The 19,769-nt window shown below is 40.1% G+C and overlaps 1 protein-coding gene across 2 annotated transcripts in view; it reads right to left on the bottom strand.

Annotated features, from left to right (window-relative positions):
* The window catches only part of LOC139340075 (glypican-6-like), an 82,028-nt gene extending 80,486 nt beyond the window's left edge, over window positions 1-1,542 (bottom strand). For both annotated transcript variants that reach the window (XM_070975679.1, XM_070975680.1), the window contains exon 1: window positions 1,377-1,542. In XM_070975679.1, the coding sequence (XP_070831780.1) occupies window positions 1,377-1,527 (151 nt within the window). In that variant the 5' untranslated portion in view covers window positions 1,528-1,542. The remainder of the gene's footprint in view (window positions 1-1,376) is intronic.
* Window positions 1,543-19,769: the final 18,227 nt, after the last annotated feature.

Here is a 19,769-nt window from a genome sequence, read left to right as displayed (position 1 = left end):
AAAGACCAGATCAAAAGACATTTATTCAGGGTGACATCATTCGGAGATGAGAGAGATTGAATTTTTCACTCATTTGCGAGATTAGTTGTGATGTCAGAGCCATGGATCCAAAGGATTTAATCAGTTGGTTATTCAGCCCATCTCTGAACAGGTGTGCCTGTTATCAAATATGCAGCCTTTTACTGGTGCCAGATTCCCTGCTTTATAGAGAGAATCATTAGCCTGAAGCATAACAATGGCCTGGAGAGACAACTCAGATGGGGTAATATGAAAAAACAACACCTATTAATCCTAATTCATTTTCTTCAGATGCAGGCATATTGACATAATAACAACATGCCACATATACGGCTAGATGATCATTAACTGAAATCTGTGACTTAAACTCTAAAATCATTTAATACAAATTCAACTTGCTCACTGACACATACGATACCGTTGCAGTAAAACACTGTTTTAACACTTTGCAGGACTCATTTTTATCAAAATGACCTGCTAAACACCATGGATTCGTGTCCACTTCCAGCACACACATTATTAAACCTGTATCATCCGCACGTGTGATCCGCCTCAGTGACACAGGACCCAAATGCAAACAGGCCTAAATGTGGTTTTCACTCAATAAGGTATTTCAGATAATTGGCCCTGGGGATAATGACTGATATTATGTAGAAAGAGCTCCTCGTGGTTATGGACTGCCGCTGAAGCACTGCAGGAGCCAGCACTTCCACTTCACCTTATCACTTCATTTTCGCAGAACAGGAGTTCATCTCCAGAGTTGACCATTCATTATCTCTGCTTGGTTAGCACAGTCGGAGACCTCTGCCGGACACACGCGGGCACATCCTGCCTGGGGGACTCTTCGCATTCAGCACTGATGTTGCCTGATAGGATATTGCTATCGCTGCATGAATATATTACCAGCAAACCCGCTCCCATAAACTGATAGCCTCTGGGTTGTGTGTTCGGGCGTTTTAAATGAGGGGTTGTATTCTTCTTGATAACAGCAGGCCTGTCACTCGGCTGTGAGGCTGTGAGGATGCAGGAGGCTGCTCATCCACTCATCCACTAATTGCGTATGCGTCTTGCGTGCGGTTTAAAACTTTGCTCTGTCAGACTCGCAGCTGTAACTTAGTGAGTGACAGGTGGTTGAGGTGCTGTACTAGTCACAGGCTGCCCCCCCCTCCAAACAGCATTTCAACCCGCTTTAAAAGACTAACTTGAATGATTTGCATCACAAATGAGTTGCACTGGCATGCATTTTTGGTAACTTTTTCCACATTAATATTTGTAAAAAATGCATTTCACAAAATATTCCTCTTCATGCTGCTCTGCGTGGCAGGTCGCGAGCCTGACTGACGGGTCGGTGCACTTACCTGGGATCTCCTGAAGAGGAACATGTGCGAAGCTGAAGCCTCTGCCGACGCAAGCCTCCCTCACCTCGCTGCAATTCCGTGCCTTAAAATCTGCCCTCGCTGTCACAGACAGCACGGAAAAAGTGCAAATGAGAGTCTGTAGTCTGAGCATTGTTCACTTCTGCGAAGCTCCTTAGTGTTCAGGGTGCTCTGCAGTATCCCGCTTGCTGGTAAAACTCCCCTGCAGTAGATCCGCAGGTACTTAATGACTGGGCGTCTAATGGTTGCAACTCAACTATTAGTGTCTACAAACACATTCCCCAAGGCGAGATTTTCTATCGCAGCCGAGAACGGTTAAAAGTCCCCCCGGCGCCGCAGAGAAGAGGGCTGAGAGCCTGGAGGTGCCACATGAATCCGGGCAGCGCGTTTCCCGGCGCCTTCACTCAACTTCGCTGACAGAGGAAACCTCCCGGTCGCTGTGTTGAAGTGGAAATGCTGCGTGGAAGGGAGCGCACTGTGTTCACATTAGATATACCGGCAGGACACGAAGCGGGACACAAAATATGGAGTGGAATCCAGCCTCTTCCACTCCGGTGGGGGCTGCAGGTCGGCACCTCCCAGCACAGACGTAGTGGAAACAAATGAATCAGACAAAAAGGGTGTTTTGTTTTATGGATGGGTGAACTGTGGAGTGCAAGGTTTTGAAAGAAGTCATGTTTGTGAAATTTCCAGCTGTTACAGTAAATAGATAAAACCTTTTAGGAATATCTGGGTACATTAGCATGAAATAAGGCTACTGGAAATTCCTTATTCCTGCTGCTACTCCTGCGAAATGTGGTTGTTTGCAGCTAAATATGATTTGAAACACTTAACCATCCTTTACTCAGCCCCTGCTGTGCTTATGTTCCAGTGATGGGGATTTTACTGAATACAGAAAATGTAAATGCTGACATGGTTTTTTTTTTTTTTTTTTTTTATCCTCCACATTCAGCTGACACCAAAGCGAAACACCAGTAGCATGGAATCACACTGTATTAACTGGAGGATGTAAAGGGTGTGATGAAGACCAGAAGGCAAGCTTTCATGGCTTTATTGATTTTGGAACAACTTGATCCGTGGGTAGATCAACAGTGGATTAACATGGCTGCCATCACTGTGCAAAGGATTCCTATTGGTATGAGATACCACATTTTGAAAGGCTTGTTGCAGAGGGCGACACTGCATTGGGATGTTGTGGATCAAATATCCAAATCTACAGGGTTAGGAGGAGAAATACTTGGACAAGTTCTCCTTTTGTGTGGTGAGAGAACCTTTTCTTCGCTCATATTTAATTTGTTTTGTATGTCCGTGTTGGTTCAAGGTGCAGTGTCCTTTGACTACAGGTGCAGTTTTATGTCTCCTCCTGACCCAAAACACATATAAATAGCACTAAAACTAGTGTTCAACACTAGAAAATCAAGGTTTGAATGAGAAAACACAGCCTTCTTAAGCCAAATTTACACTCCTGCGTGTCTCTGTCTCAGATGATGTAGATGTAGTTCATATGGCTGTGTGTTACTGCATATGTTAAAAATAAACCAGCTGAATACTTGTTCACATCATCAAAGGTGCAAACGATCTCACACGCAGTGGCAGTGGTTCGTCAAAGCTATCCTACAGCTCCCTTCCTGAATTCTCTCCTCTACTCTTGTAGTGAGACTTTTTGACCTGCACATGTCACAGTTAATTAATCTATCCAACTTTGAAACTCAGAGGACGGTTTCATCCAAATGAAGATTTTTAATACAATGAAAAATTAATTTCATGGGAAATTCTCGGCTAAGATAGCTGTCAAGTTATCAAACTAGACTGTAAAACACTGCAGGAAGGGCGACTATATGTATATGTGTGTGTGGAGCCATATAGGCTGCCTTCAGTGCTGCCTGTGCACACTATATATATATATATATATATATATATATATATATATATATATATATATATATATATATATATATATATATATATATATATAATTTATTTTATTTTTTTATTTTTTCAGACATGTTGACTTGCCAAGACATGATTTTCTCAAGCACTTCCAGCTAGCTGGAGATGTAGTCCCTGTTGTGTGCACTGAGTTTATCTTTGGGTCTTCTTCCAGCTGGTCAAACCCAGTCCCCCTCCAAAGGAAAGTGTAAAACATAGTCAGTCACAAACTCAAGTGCAGTTAAAAGGCAGGAGACTGAGGAAGCGCTAAAAATTCAGTCTTATTATCTTGGCAAAACCACAAAGACTACTTGGCAAAGCAGCAAACACTGCAGCCATCAAGGTGACTAAACTATAACACTGGCAATCACTTGACAGTGCAGGAAGCAACAAAGAGAGTAGAATGAAACTGTCACACTTTAACCGTACCCATGAAGAACACATTATCAGGCAAAGGCACACCACAGCGACTGAAGTCTTGGCAACCAAGACAAATAACTCACACTGTATAACCACATAAATATGTGCGCCCAATAGTTAAACAAGTTCAGTCATTGTCTGGCATCTTCCTGCTGGCACCTGGAACAACCTGCAGTGAGTACCTGACAGTTCCTGTGCAGCTGACGTAATCAACACCCTGGAGAGCGCCACATCCTTATCAGGTATCTGAACCTCTACATCAAGCTCCCGCTGTTGGGGAAAGGCAATCATGCACCTTTGAGATCATCCCAGTTTGCCAAAACTTTTCACCGCACAGACTGAGATGGATCAGTGCTTGTTTGGCTGCTTTTATTTGCAACTTTATTCTCTTGGTCATTAGCCAAAGCTTGTGGCGTTCATGAGCAAGATCAAATATTAGATGAAGCAGTTTGATCTCCACATAATCCAGCATGTATCACTGCAGTTGATAACTAATACTCAGGATGACAGAGCTGATGATCAGTCAAGATTAAATACTATTGTGTTATGTTTTATGCCTTTTAATATGTTTTGTAGTGAAGTCCGTGTGTGTTTTTTACATGGCTGCAAAACAAATATCCCCTTGGCGGCAAAAAAGTATATATTGCCCTTTTTACATCAACCTGTAAGAGCCAAACTGTAAATAACTGAGTCCAATTTACTATTATGTGTATATTAGTATTGCATAGGTCTGCAACTTGACTTATGGTGGTGGTTCTGTTTATATTGGGATTTATTAGTTGCCTGGGTTACTGTACATGTGCAGTTGGCTAGATAAGAAGAGCAAAATAACTCATGATCAGTGAGTGAAGAAGGTGGAAGTGTTGACTGTATAGTAAGAGTGGGGAAAAAGACAAGTGTTCTCAGCTCAGAGGTGCTTTTGGATGGAAATTGAATACTAATAGGAGGAACACTGATAAACTGTCAAACCCACACGACCTGATTTCTGCCCCTCCTTGGAGTGATGATAACAGAAAGAAGAAAATTAGCAAATAGTATGTGTCAAAGCGTTCTGCCTGACTGGCATCCTAATGGGCTCTGATTTCCCCCCTATAGAACACTGAATGGTTGTACTTTGGGCAGCTGCTCTCTCCTCATATGGACGAGAAAACCCATGTTTATTCATGGCAATAAGCAAGGTGTCAGGCGATCCCAGAGCTGATGCCACGATCTAATGAAAGCAGAAGGATAATGTCATCTGCAAAAAACAGACTGACTCAAGGGAATGAACACAGCTCTCTCTCTCTCAATGTGCAGAGACTGACCCAAGAGTGTCTTTACCAAATCCTAAAAACATGCAGAGAGCCAGCATACACCTGTGGTCTCTTAATTATCTTTTGTGAGGTGTCTTGTTCTGTAATCTGGAGTTACTCTTAAATCCACCTTTTGTCTTCCAGTCCACAGTCCATAGAAGACTGTCCTGCTGTTTTAAGCTAACTGATTAAATGACCATTGTTGTCCAAATAAGCGCTGCTTCTCTATCACTTGCCAAATGGCAACTAATGATATGAGTAATCGAGTCATTGTCACTCAAAATGGCTGTTGGGTTTAACCTTGGTGAGTATAGTCTAAAGTAGTTCTGTGGCTTGTGGTATCAAAGACCCCTCCAAGACCCTTTTTCCCCTTGCAATTCTTTCCATTACTATTGGTGAAATATCAATAATAACATAAAGTCTAAATGTTCAAAACACACACGCTCAATCATTTACCTCGAGGGCCTCTTTCCATGCTGTTATAATACAATGATGAACAGTAATCAGAGCAAAGCATTAGCCCAATTAAAGATGTTTATATAGGTTACATGCAGGACTGCTTATTATTCATTCATCCTGGATTCCCACTATGGTGCATAGTCTGATTTATGGCTGAAGACTCACAGTATAGTTCAGTCATCCATTCCACTCAGTGCTGAGGTTCACTTCATCTTCATGTAATGGTGCTACCACAGCAGACTATAGGCTTTTGGTTGTGTTTTTGGAAATATTTTGGTTATCAGCCACTCATTTTGTAGAAACACTTTTTAGTAGAAGCTCATTTGAATTTGCTCGCAGCCTTGAGAGTCGGATTGGGACAAAAAAAAAAATCTGTATCTTAATATTTGGTGACGTGGTTCATTTCTAACGCGCAAACACTGTTATTGCAATATGTTCTGTTCTGCTATTGAGGCACAGGTGTTCCTTTCTGCAGACATTAAACCATGCTTTGTCAGTTTCCCACTGTATCACACTGACATTTAAATATGTTGCGTTGAAAACTTGTTTTAGATATTGGTGATATCATAATACAGTGTATTCTTTATATGAGTGTATGTATTACATAGACTATTGTGCAGACTTGACCCTGTCTACCATTCATTTATTCTCCAGTTTTATTTCAGATGTTGAATCATTGACACTGTATTGAAACGTAGGCTGGAGTGACCACGCTTACTGTAAGGAGGATGGTTCTATATACCTTTAAATCCATTTTTCAAGCTTTTTTCTGTAAAATGCATTCTCCTAACTCCAGTGTACCCACAGTCTATTCTGAACTCAGCCAAACTGCCTTTTCATACAGCACACTATGGCCTTGGAATAATCTGCAAGATCAACGACTTTTAGAACGGCCATCGTTGTATCAAACGCCCCTTTAGAAAAATGTTTTAGAAGGAATTTAATTGTATAGAAGAGGCCAACAGCTTCTTTCACTTTTTAATTCAAACACATGCACACGGTAATTTATCCCAAGAAAAAAACCTGGTCAAATACAGATGAGATGATGACAATATTGAATAAAAAAATATACTTTGAAGTGTTTCAGGGGTGTATTTTCAGTTTCTGTTGTCATGGTTAACTTTAGATTCCCAGCCTTACTACAGAGACGGAGAGAAGTCAAAGCTATATTCAATAAACATCTGTAGCCATAAAGAAGCATACACAATAATCTCCAGCCTAAAGTTTTTATTAGTTTATTATATTGCAGTGAGCTTCCTAAACACAGTCTCTGGAGTACAATGATACATTTTGAACAAAAATACTGAAAATCGAAATCTATTTTTTATTCTCACTCTGAAGCACTTCAAGTGAAAGCAGCTCACCACAAACCAACCCACCTCAAACTGAGAGCCTCTGAACGGTTAAAAATCAGATGCTTTGAACCATTTTTGCGCATTGAACTTCTCGACTTGCCAAACCAACCCAGCCCTCCCAGGGGGGCTGTGGTATAAGTGCATATTAAAAAGTTTTTGTGTTTGTCTCTTAAAAATTCTTACTTGATGTCTGTTTTTTAGTTGCATTTTCTGGCATTGAGAAATTGAGATGCTTCCTTGGAGAAATAGTCTGTATCAGCCTATATCTTTGGCACCTGCGTTCTCATTCAGATTTCTCTGAGATGTGAAAACAGGCGTTTGTCTGAAGCTGGAGCTGCAGGGGGACATAATATCTCCTGCGGCACTGAGCAGATGCTCAGAGGACGGGGACTCTAAATCCACTCCCAATAAAACGAGCTGCTGTGTTTCAGCAGAGCAAGGAGGCAGAGGACCCACTGAGAGAAGAAAAAACAAACACCTGCTTCACTGATATGAAACCAGTAATGAAAATAATTAGAATTTTCCTCAGTCTAATGGCTTACCTAGTCACCAAACCCTGGACTGTGTTCACCACTCCTAAGCCAGGAAGTGTGCACTGGAGGTTCACCCAGTTTTATTAAACAACTTGTAGAGTTGTTCTTGAATTGCTATTGCCTAGAGCTCCACCAGAGACCACTTTGGCCTGGGTGTCCTTACTACTACTTGCAAATCAACCTCATGGTTACCGAGGCTCACAAAGGGCTCCACCATAATATCTGCAATTTCAAGTGGAATATGCCAAACACATAAAATCTGTTTAATCCAACTTTTATCCTTATTTTCAACCAATCAATGTTTCAAAACCACAAAAATAGATAGATAGATAGATAGATAGATAGATAGATAGATAGATAGATAGATAGATAGATAGATAGATAGATAGATAGATAGATAGATAGATAGATAGATAGATAGATAGATAGATAGAATACAAGCAGCCAAAATACAATTGCTAAAAGAAGATGAAACAGCAGGTGAAAAGGAAACGCTTAAAGAAGTTTAAGTTGCAGTTTAAGCGTAAGAACTGGATGAAGCTGAAGTTGTCACTGAAGTCCTGAAAACATTTGAGCGATGAAAGTAGTTGAACTGTTGATCTGACGTGTAAAGGATGAAAACAGTTCAAGTGATAAGATGAGGTGATGCGTAACTGGTAAAAGCAGTTGAAATTTCATCTGAAGAATAAAACCAGTTCAGGCAGCGAGTCAGAGAAAGTGACGAAAGTGTAAAATCGTATTCAAAGTGCAAGTTAATGGGACAGTTGAAGTTCCGTCATCTGGACAGGACCCATGAAATCCACAAAACTGATACCAAGCAGAGTTATTTTTCACTTTCCATTTTCCACTTGATTTGTAACTCCTGCAGCTTAATTTTAAATTGTATTCATGTCCCATGATTCTCAACTCGAAGCGGTAAATGTAATAACAAGGTATCCTTATGGGACACTATGCTCAAAGTGTGACTTTCATGTTATCAGCAACACCTCATTGGTACACAGATTGTAATTATGTTTATGATGAACTAATCACATTGAACAACAGACACAAGAGCTAATTGCCGTCACCTGAAATCAAGTCAAGTGATTCTAATTAAATCAGTTTTAACTGCAAATACACTGAGGCTTTCCTTATTGCGTATTTTACTGCGCAGCATCAAACACCTGCAATAATTGATTCTGTTGTAATGTTTATGACCAAAAGGTTCAGATTAGGACAAAGAAATTAAAAATAATTAACAAACCTTAAATATACTCTGGAAATAAATGAAAAGCCTAATTAATTGGATGAAATCTGAAGTCACAAGACTTTTGATGATTCCAGGCTGTTCCACCATGATGGATGAGACATGTTAACAGGAACCCAAAACTACCTTAAACATACTCACATAACTTACCGATGCATTAATAAAAGTCAAGCCAGTTCATTTATATTCTCTAAAGTTTTAGGCTTTATGGAAATGCAAACCTTTAATGTTGCCATAATTATGTAAGAAGATGGTCTCCTTAAATCATGTATCTTAAAAAAATGACACAGCACAGCCCAGCACATAAAAGCACAGCCTCTACTTTAGAGCAAGATGGCAGTACATCGCACATTAATAAGTAGACTACACTCTCTGCTTATTAATATGAAAGGCAAATACACATGATCCCATCATGGATGAAAGGTGTCAGGGGTTACGTTACCTGCTTACCCGGTGTTAAATGAAAAATACATCTGAAGCAGTCATAACTTAGTGAAGGAAAGATATTTAATTAAGGAGTCTATAGTCTATAGTAATGCAGATTCATCCTTTCATTAAGCCTTTCATTACCTTTATGGCTGGCATGAAATTGCTTCAAGATTTTGCTTGTGTTCTTTCACAGTACGCATAATACTTCTTAAGCACAGTAAGTACTTATTATATTATGCACAGTCTGATACAAGACTGAGACTTGTGCATTTTAAGGTGTTGATTAATTTCGATAAAGCTGATCATTCTCACTCGCCTTCACAATAATTAAATGTCAAATTTAGACCTACACCTTACAGGTACATCCAAATGTGTTAAAATCAAGGCTTGTGCATCTAAAACAGCATCAGCACTCCTCTTCCTGAAGTGCTTCACCAATGAAGCTTTCGTAAAGTATGGCCATGGAGGTCCCACACATTCCCCATGAGCCCGAGGCAATGGAAGCCTCTGAATATATTTTCATTACTCATTCTTCATCACCTCAGCAATTGCATTAGAAACAAACATGTCTTTGGGGCATGTCTTGGCCTGTCTATGAGAAATGAATCCATTATATAATGAGGAATGATCACCATTTACAGTATGCAAATACAGTAAACAACTAAGCAGGTTTTCTCCACAATAAATCCTGCGTCTGCTATAATGATGAGGTGATGAAAGTATCGCAGTGTTACGAGCAAGGTGTCGGTCTTTACATCCGCAGAAAAAAAGTACTGCATGTATAAAGTGAGAGAGAGAGTTGAGTTTTATTAGGAAGTAGTCACAGGAATTGAACTGACTACTATCTCATCAAAAATGTGTCTACAAGACACAACAAAGGTCGTTTGAAATACAGCAGGGAGTAATGGAACCAGAAGGAGCAGCCACAGTGAGCTGTTCGATGAAGAGCTGCAGGCAACAGGCTGCACACCTCCAACTTCTCAGCGAGGTAACAAACTCCTTTCACTGTGCCCTGCTGTCTGCAGACTCAAGCTGAGTGCAACATAAGATCAGATCACAGTTGCTGACAGAACAGTGCAAAAAGGCCAATTACTGCCTGAGTTTGCCACCCCCAGAATGACGTGTCATGTGTGGTAACTACAGGTGTCGCCAAATCAACCCAGACTGAAATCTATGAGACTCTTTAAACGTTTAACATTTACAGCTTTAGATAATTGTTCTTTCAAATCTTGCCCAAACTCTTTCCTCCATGGCATCTGCTGACTCAGATCCTCATAACATTGGATTGTGGTCTAATCTGGACCACCGTGAGGAGAAGGATTCCACCTGACAGAACCTGCAAACACTAGCAAACATCCCGGGCAAAGCAATAAAGCCGAATAGATTAGCACATAAAGATAAGTGTGCTGTCATTAGACCTGACCATTTCAATGATTTATCTTTAGTCTGATGGCCTTGGCTGCCCCAGACTAGTCAGGGCTCTTTTATGGTAGTGGTGTTAAAAGACCGTGGTTGGCTTCAAGTACAGACACTTAGCTGGCCATAATTAAGAGCCTTTTACTGAGTTGTTATAGAATTTGCAAATATTAGAAGACTGATTACTTAAACACGTGTTCATAATTGAATTTAATGATGAGTAAATATGTTTATTCTCTGCAGTTACTTACTGTTTTCACGTGCAAGACAGTGACTCAGGATCGTGCTTTGACTCATCCTGGTGCAGGTGCTTTAAAAACATTGCAGGCAAGATCACCAATAAAGTCATCCATTCATACATTGAGTGACGTTACATTAACTTACTTGTTTTATCTGTCATATCACTGCCTGCAGTTTACGTTATCCTCCATTTCCCAGGATTGCATGTGAGTTAAAATATGCAGTTCCAACCAGCGACTTGTTATTTTATATCTCCATGTGGATCTTCATGGGATTTCTTCATTCTACTGATGTTCAGCAAGACAGATTTAATATGCTGTGCAATCCTTCAAGCTTTGCCCCTTCCCTCCTCCTTGGGCATCTAATGCAGCATAATGAATCAGTGGAGGATACTCTCAGATGAAGCCTGTGTCAGTGTCAGTGGTATGGATCTATGAAACTTTCATGAATGATCCAAAACATATCGTGCGTTTGCATACTAGTGCGGCGCTTGTTCTAAATGTCAGCTGAATTTTCAAAGGCATGCTTTCAGCCAGCTAATTACATTAGTTAATGTCAATTGCTCAGAGCGAATAACATGAATGCTACACATTTTTAAACGTGATGCTCATGTTCCTCTATCTATAGTCACGCACAAATGTCAGAATACCAAATGCAATGGAAAATCAATGGCTTCAGGGAGGTTTAGATTTATCATTTTTTCTCATTCGCACTTGCTCGTCTGGTCATAATTGCTTTATATTACATAATAAGTGCGTCTGTTAAAGGAAAAATACGCTCAAAGGTTGAAAGTTTGTTTTTCCAGGTGTCACGTCCTGTCCGCTTTTAGGTTTAGGCAGCAAAAGCATTTCGGTTAACATTAGGGAAAGGTTGTGATGTCAGTAATATTTGTGAAGTAGTCACAACATTTAATCTGTAGAATTTGTGTACATGGATACAGATTTTCCATTTGAAAATTGGGCTATAAAAAAAAAAAATAATAATCACAAGCTATTGATGTCCGATAGTTTTATCATTTGGTGGCAGATCAATAAAAGAAAAACTTATGAGGGATGGTATCGCAGTCTCTCTTTTGGGGTATATTTTTGTGTATACATGCCCTGTAACACCCTGTAAACTAGATCAGAATCGGTTATGATTAGTAAAAAACTGATACTGGACCCTGAACAGGTTGAAAATCTTCCAACAACACCAAATCCAAAATTTGACTGCTAATGCTTTATTTTCTGCCAGTTAAGTTTCATTATTTTCTAAATGTCTCAAAGCTGGCACCGCGCATTACCCGGACAACCCAGCTGAACTCAAGGCATCATTTGGCTGGTTACTGCAGTTTTTCATTCAGCACAGCAGACTGACATTCATCATGACTGTGCAGTCATGAACAGGAGCAGGATGGATCAATACAACCCAATTAGAAACACAGTATCTCTGGGATCAAAGGCCCACTCCGATCTTAGGGATCTGACTACTAGACAATACGCTAATATAGAACCTAGTTGTTCGAGTGACAGTAGCATCCCATCCTTTCATGCTCCTGCACAGCCAACTGCCAGAATATCAACAGCCTTTCATTGTTACAGTCCTTATGCAATCAATTTCAATCTAAGGCCAGTGGTCAATCACTCTCCAATGGCGGACACGCAGAGCCTGCAAATAAGTGTGAGGGGGGATAGGCTTGACAAAGCTCCTGCAGTCTGACGCCTCTTTGCTGTCTGTTGTGCTGGACTGAGCAGACTATAGCACAGGGGGTTGTAAACAACACAGCTGGGACAAACAAACCAAATCCTGACACTCCTTGGCTCCTCTCTGGTTTAATCCTTCGCTAGCTCCGTATCTGCCAGAAACCATAATGATTTGGACTATTCCGGGCACCTGGAAGATGTTCTGAAAATATATTGCAAGTCAAATTACCTGTGGGAATCGGCAAGACACAACACACCTGATGGCTTATAAACACAGATAAGACAAGATGGATGGCAACAGAGAGGGAGCGCCGAGATGCAAACTGTGCAGTTACTGAAATGTCCAAGTTAGAGCACTGACAGCATGTCTTTCATTTGCGTTGATGTGTGCATGTGCATGTTTTTGAAAAAGAAGAGGCAGAAAGGAAATGGAAACAGCACAACACGTTATTGTGTCAGCATATGTTTGTGTGTTAAGGAAGTTGGGTTTGTTCTTGTCATTGATGCCCAAGAAGCAGATTCCAAGACAAAAACAGCTTAACTGCACTTAAACATAATTCATGCGTTTGCTCGCCTCCGTTGTTGGTATTGCTGTAAATGAACTTAAGCTGGGCACCTCAATCTGTTGCTTCTCTCTGAACAATCAATCAACAAGAGTCCTAAAATTGAAACCGACTTATGTAAACAAACACAACTCACTCTGCTTGTGTTGTTTTTATTTCAGTCTTAGGTCAATTTACAGCATGTGCTTGCGCACTAAATTCACTTCCTAACATATATTTACATTTTCAACGCCTTCTCACTGGGGATATTTTCAGTGTATTGTCTCAGACAACATTTCCCTTTCCTTTGTGAGAATTGTCAGGGAAGAAAAAATATTGTTGTCTGCCTTTCTGTGCCTCAACAAAGGCCGCCACAGAAAGATTGTGTATTTCACAGATGTACCAGTGAGACAGTTTTGTATATGTAGCTGCGGGCGCTGCACTAGGCGCACATCTCTCAAGACAAACACAATTAAACAAATCAGTTTCAAGGTGCTGCATGCAGCCAACTACATGTTGTGGATGTAATTAACTGTGTTTGGTGTTCCAAATTTATCTGCCAAGAAAAGTTTACATTTCTGAATTAAGTGCACCTATTTGTCCTCACGGCAAATGCAAGCAGTACACACCTGTCCTCCATTAGCCTCTACTCTGCCTGTGTTTTTTATCGTTTTTTATAGTGTCACTTTTCATTCATAATCTTGCAACATCAAAGCATTTCCTCCTCACTCTTGGGTCTGTCATGTTTTGAGGTTGTGTGTGTTTCAGTGGGCATGATAGCAGAATAGCAATTCTTGTGGTCCTGCATCAGATTAATAACCGGTCATAAATGTCACAGTGCATTTAATAGACACACTTCAACATTTCTTAGTTTCAGGTGAAAACGTGCTATCTGACATACCCTGAAAACAAATCAAAAAGCTGTGAACAAGTCTTGATGGCCTGTGAATCTTCTTCTGATTAAAGTGAATTTCCATCAAGGAAGTGACATGCTCTGAGAATTCAACACCGCCAGTATGCAAGGGTCCGGGCACCTTGGGGACCCCAAGTCTAATTTGCCTCAAACCTAAAAGGCAGATAATAGCGCTGATCTGAGAGCCAGCCAATTCCCAGCTTCCCTCATCAAGAATACATTCAATTTCAAACATCAAACTGCTTGCAACAAAAAATGAAAAACCCTTTGAATGAATGAAAGTTGGATGTGGGGGGAAAACCTTAAGGAATCCTTGATAGACTTGACAAGTTTGAAACACTATCAGCCTCAATGTTATGAGCTTACGGATGGTCCAAATTATTAATTAGATGATGTTTCATTTGAAAGTCACAAACTTATTCAAGCTTGGAGAAAAAGTGAAAAGTTTCAAATCAGATGTCTTTATCTCAGAATTTGAGGAAAAGGCGAGAGCTGAGGTTGAGAGTATTTCCGTCATCATGTGCTGTGGTGCTTTTTCAGTATAAACACATACGTTCCATTGGTTAAACCCTGTGCAGTGAATTTACCAATGTGTTGTCAAGCATGACATAATTATATGTATCATGTTCCTGTTGCATTTTACATACATGCATACTGTATGGATTTTTTCTGTGCATCCACTTCACTCATTATAATAATAATAATAATACACAAAAGATGCTTTAATCAAACACAAAAAATAGCATGTGCTTCCCATTGATCTCTCAATGTCTTAAACAGTATTTTGCATAAGATAAATATAGTTTGGTGCTTGTAATGACACTTGGATTACATTTTCTAATTCTTATATATTGACAATTTAATCACATTAAACATCTGTGAAATGTTTGCTGCTCTTGTGTTCATAGATAAATTTACTCTGAATATGTAAGCTCAATGTATATGACAATATACAGATATGCAATGAATGGAAGGCAATGATAAACTCCTTGCATGGATTTGATGTTCAAGCTAAAAGCAGCGTTAGAGGCCAGGCTGTTGAATCCACAGTCAGTTGCTGTAGCTCACTGTGGCTGTGGTGTTGTGTTATGTTTAGGCAGCTGAAAGCACATCTGGGCCTATGAAAAGTCTTGGTTATGGCATGTGCAGTACAATTAATGCAAGCTGAAGGTAAAGAGACTAAACCGCTTGGTAAAGGTGTCGTAGGTTTGGTTCATTATGTTTAAAAGCCAAAGATGACTTTGAGTAACATTCATATGAACCTGCTGCTATCAGTCCACATTAGCTGTAAATGAGCATAACTGGCAGGAGAAATGCTTTGGATCATTCCAAACCGTTGGTGAAATCAATGCTGGTGCAGTCAAAGAGAAAAAAAATGATGTAACTCAAGGGCGAGAAGATAATGAAATTAAAAAGTAAATGGTACATTAATCGACTTCTATCTGCGGCCAAGAAATTGCATCAGCAATCGACAGATTTCTGGCAGTTTACAGGGGCCTGTAATTGAAATAAATAAGGCAGCCAGTAAACCAGCTAATTAAGGAGGAGAATCAATGGATCAGAGCAGAGATCTAATGAAGAAGCCATGTACGTCTTAATGAAAAATCTAACAATATCATGCTTTTCCATTTTGGAACGTGAGGTTTGAAGCCGAAGTATCTGCACCTATTAAGGTCATGCTTGATGCAGGAATGACCTGTCACATCCTCATCAGTGGAGGCTGTGATTCTCATCTCCTGCATCATGTGATAAGCAGTTTTAATCATGACACATGACTAACAGGAATCTAAATCTGTTTAAAAAAAAAAAAAAAAACTGTGACGGCTTTTGCATTTTATGTTTGTTTTTTGTGCTTTTTTTGTAACTGTTTGAGAGCAGTGAAGTCAATCCTGACCTGCAGTAACCTCAGTAACCACTAATCTTAAAATTGGTAAATAATTAACAGTGTCCTGTGGTTTCAAGTCAACATTATCTCTGTTTTTACTGTGGGATTTTTCCACAGCACCTTTTCCAGTAGCCTTTAGTTTCAGTTAGACATTGTTTCAATTTTGAATATTGGTCTCTATTTTAATTTGGGTGCTGGTTTTAATTTCCTTGTTTTATCATCTCATTATTATTTGTTTTGTTTTGTTTTTCGCTTTTGACCTATTGAATTTGTACCAAATCCTTTTCTGTAGCAATTTTCATTATAGGGTGTTCACAGATGCCACTGGGTGGAAGTCAGTGTGGCCTTCCTCCTGCCGGCACTTGGTGGTAATTTATTGCACTTTTACCTTCCTTTGGCTTTCTGTGTGTGTGTTATTAAGGTCTTGGTGTGCAAGTGTGTGGCAGTTTTCCGGCTTCTACTTCCCCCGGCCTGAGGTAACCATAAGGTACATCTGGATTTTACAGATTTGTTAAAATTATTTATACTTTTTATATGATACTAATCCTGGCCATTGCTAATTTGTTGGCTCCTTGTGTAGGGTTCAGTAATGCTTTAGATTACAGCCTGCAGATTACAGTGTAATTATTTAGTATAGATAGGATATGCATGAAATACTTATTTGGTACCTATACCAAGACATATATGGAAGAAGAAGTCGGGTTAGGTAATAGCAGGAGATCACAACTTTGTGTTTGAGAGGGATAAAAGACACTGAAACTATTATTTTAATATCTAATTAGTGATTGCCAGGTACAGTAACATTATTACAGGGCAATAAGACAGGAAAAAATGGGGCAAGTGAGGTAATTAGGGTATCATTTATTTTATTTTTGCACTGTAATTATAGTGTTATCTCAGGGCATGCACACTGTCAAATGAAACCTTTTTTAAGGCGCACAGGGTTTTGATAATTCTAAGTAAGCACCTTGTTATACAGCCTGGTGCACTAGTACATTTGCCCATCCTCACACTAAAATCCACATCAGTCTTCATTTCCAGACTTACCTGCTTTCTGTGGGCATTTCGCTCAGCTACAATGAGATGATGTGAACTTTGCTCAGTCCACGCTTCATTGCCAAGATGGTGCTGCCACAGAAGTTACGGCTCATTAATTCAAAGCCTGAATTACTTGTGCTGGGATGATGGAGGTTAAGACTGAGGCTCTTCATTTGAAGAACAATATAAAGGCGTCGAAAGAGATCCTACGCGCTAAAGGTGGATTTCATTATTGTGCACAATTCAGAAAAGTGAACGTGTACTCAAATGATGCTCACATGTTTGATAAGCAGCTTTGTGGTGAAAATCTCCTTTAATGTAATGAAATCTTCTGAAACACTGTCACACTGAAACAAATTGCTTAAGATGCACTTATGCAGGTCTAGATATGCCTGGGATACAATCCACCCACTAATTCATCAATAAGCTCTTCAAGCCTGCTGTTTTCATGTAATCCCACACACTTCTATAGTAGGACCTCTTCTTTGATTTCCCCTGTTCCTTTACAATGAAATGCATGCATAATATAAGCCCAATCTTCAAACTGGTGTACGAGTCCACTTTGTGAAGGGTGCAGTACATTTTCTGGCATGCTGTGAAGAGTGTAGGATTGTGTCAGCGAGGCAGGTCATGATAAACTTCACTGTAGTCTTCACAGTGTCTGGCCCAAAGCATTCTGATGCCTGTCTCTTTGGTGGGCAAGTCAAAGTCCCATCAGCATTCAGTCTGGCAGCATCGCCAAGTTTCTTGTCAAAACTGTCGAACAGTGAATCTCGACTAGACTCGATGAGCACTCTTTGGATCGCATTAGCAGAAAGGCTGGTTCTTACATCTAGGACAAAGGGCATGCCAGCACTACAGCTGTATGTGTACCACAGGAGATCTCTCCAATCTGGCATGCAGTCAGAGCTGCCTTGCAGCAATTATGAAATGTAAGGGGACAGAGAGCTGTTGCTGAAAGGAAATATTAGTTTATTTCTGACAAATGGTACATGTTTAGCAGCAGGCAGTGATGTGTGTCATCCAGAGCTGGCCCCAGCTGTCTCATTTGACATTGCCTACAGGAGTACGCATGTCAAGTATGATTTTCAGACAAGTGGGGTCAAACCATCAATTCTCCAGACTGAAGATGGTGACAGATAATTGCTTGCAGCTTTACTTTGTAAACTTTCCCAGGATGGAGCTGAAATATTATGCTAATTCAGCCGGAGCAATTAGGAGACATAGTAATCTAATAGTAGCTCAGAGGGGAATCACTCTGTGATGACAAATTATATGATTCATTGGCCACAAAGGAACTGTAAACACATCTTTTCACTGTCAGTGAGGTAGGAGGAGTATTTCAAATGTTCATACCTGACTTCAGCAATATTCATTGACATATACAATTACATTACAGTTTTTGCTTATTTTAAGAGGTTAAATATAGTAAACTGAATATCAGTTATTGCTTTTCACTGCATTGGGTGAGCCAGTTTACACTTAGAAGCAGACCTTATAATGCAGTATGCTGAGATTTTAGTAATTCTGATCAACATGCAGAAGACTAAAAACAGCCTGAGCATTGTTACAATATCAAAATATTGCTTAATTGTACATGACAAATGGACAGCGGTTTTATAAATGACTGAGGTTTTCTGCTTCTCACCCACAGTGCCTGCAACAGCACATAAGATGCAGTGTTACAAGACCACTTCCCCTTTGAGATACTTTATTAATTAATGAGACACTGCTAAGAGGCCTCCTCTCAGTTGGTTTCCTCAGAGAAAATCAATGTGTCATTTGAACTGTCAATAAATCTCTCCTGCTACAAGGCTTTATTTCCCAAAGACCTCCATATCAAACATTTCATGGAGTGCGCAGAAAGACAAAAGAAAATGTCAGGCGATGAGGCACCATGCCCGACCCACACAGATAGTCTAAGATCAGGGTGTCAAAGAACAAACATTTCGTATGCTGCTTAATGGAACAATACACTGTTTTCATCCCTTACTGGTACAAGCATGATGCATGGTGCCAAATCTGTCAGATCTCAGTAATCCAGCCTATCAGGAGCACCCCAGATTGACAATATAATAACAAAACCAACTGTCAGACCAGCACAGTCATGTGGGTCGGGCCGGCTTAGACTTGAATGGCTCAGTGTATGTTACCTCGAGTGACCTGGCATCACAACTCTCCTCCAAACCCTCGCCAGGCAGTGCTGAGCACTGGAAAGCAAGAGAGCCAGAGAGGGAGACATAAATAAGACAACCAACATTTCTACCCATTTATTTATCACTGCAACCAACAATATAATCAGCAGAGCTTTCCATTGAGATGACCCGTCGTCACTGTGACATTCTCACAGATAATCAAATGGAGAACTTAAAAGATTTTGTAAAAAGAGTTTTTCTTCAAGTGGATGTCAAACAGCACGTGGCTGGAGAGGAGATGTTTGAGGGGAAATGAGAAAGCTTTGCCTCTCTTCATTTGAACATAACTCGCGCAGTGAAACGCCTTAAGTGAGATAAGGCTAAGCCAATGTTTCATGTTGCCATAATAAAACATAAGAAAAGGCTGAAAAGACTCAACTGCAATCTTTTCACTTCTTTGTCTGTTGGAAAATAAATATACATTTCTCTAAAAATGTACGCTATGTCCTGCAGACACACTGCCATAGCGGCACGCAATGTTCTGTCATTTATCCAACATGTTGGTCAAGACTAGCACTGCAGCTGAGGACAAAGAGTAAGAGACGCCCACCGCTCCTGGTCTGCTGCGGAGGAAGGCGACCAGGATGGGTTAAAGGCGGAGGACAGATTTCACCAATTTGCATGGCGTGTGACAGCATGTATGTAGTTTGTGTGACTAATAAAGGGGATTGTCCCTCCGATTCTTCTTCTGTGTATGAGGATGTGTCAGCCTGTATGCTATTCTTGTTAAAGTGTGAACGTGCTTTCAGTTCACTTTGTAAAACTGAAAAGAAGCTCCATCTCGTCACCACATTTGCCATA

The sequence above is a fragment of the Chaetodon trifascialis genome, chromosome 12, assembly GCF_039877785.1.
Source record: "Chaetodon trifascialis isolate fChaTrf1 chromosome 12, fChaTrf1.hap1, whole genome shotgun sequence".
Taxonomy (NCBI): domain Eukaryota; kingdom Metazoa; phylum Chordata; class Actinopteri; order Chaetodontiformes; family Chaetodontidae; genus Chaetodon; species Chaetodon trifascialis.
Note: the sequence above shows the minus strand (reverse complement) of the source record. Positions and strands in the feature narration are given on the sequence as shown.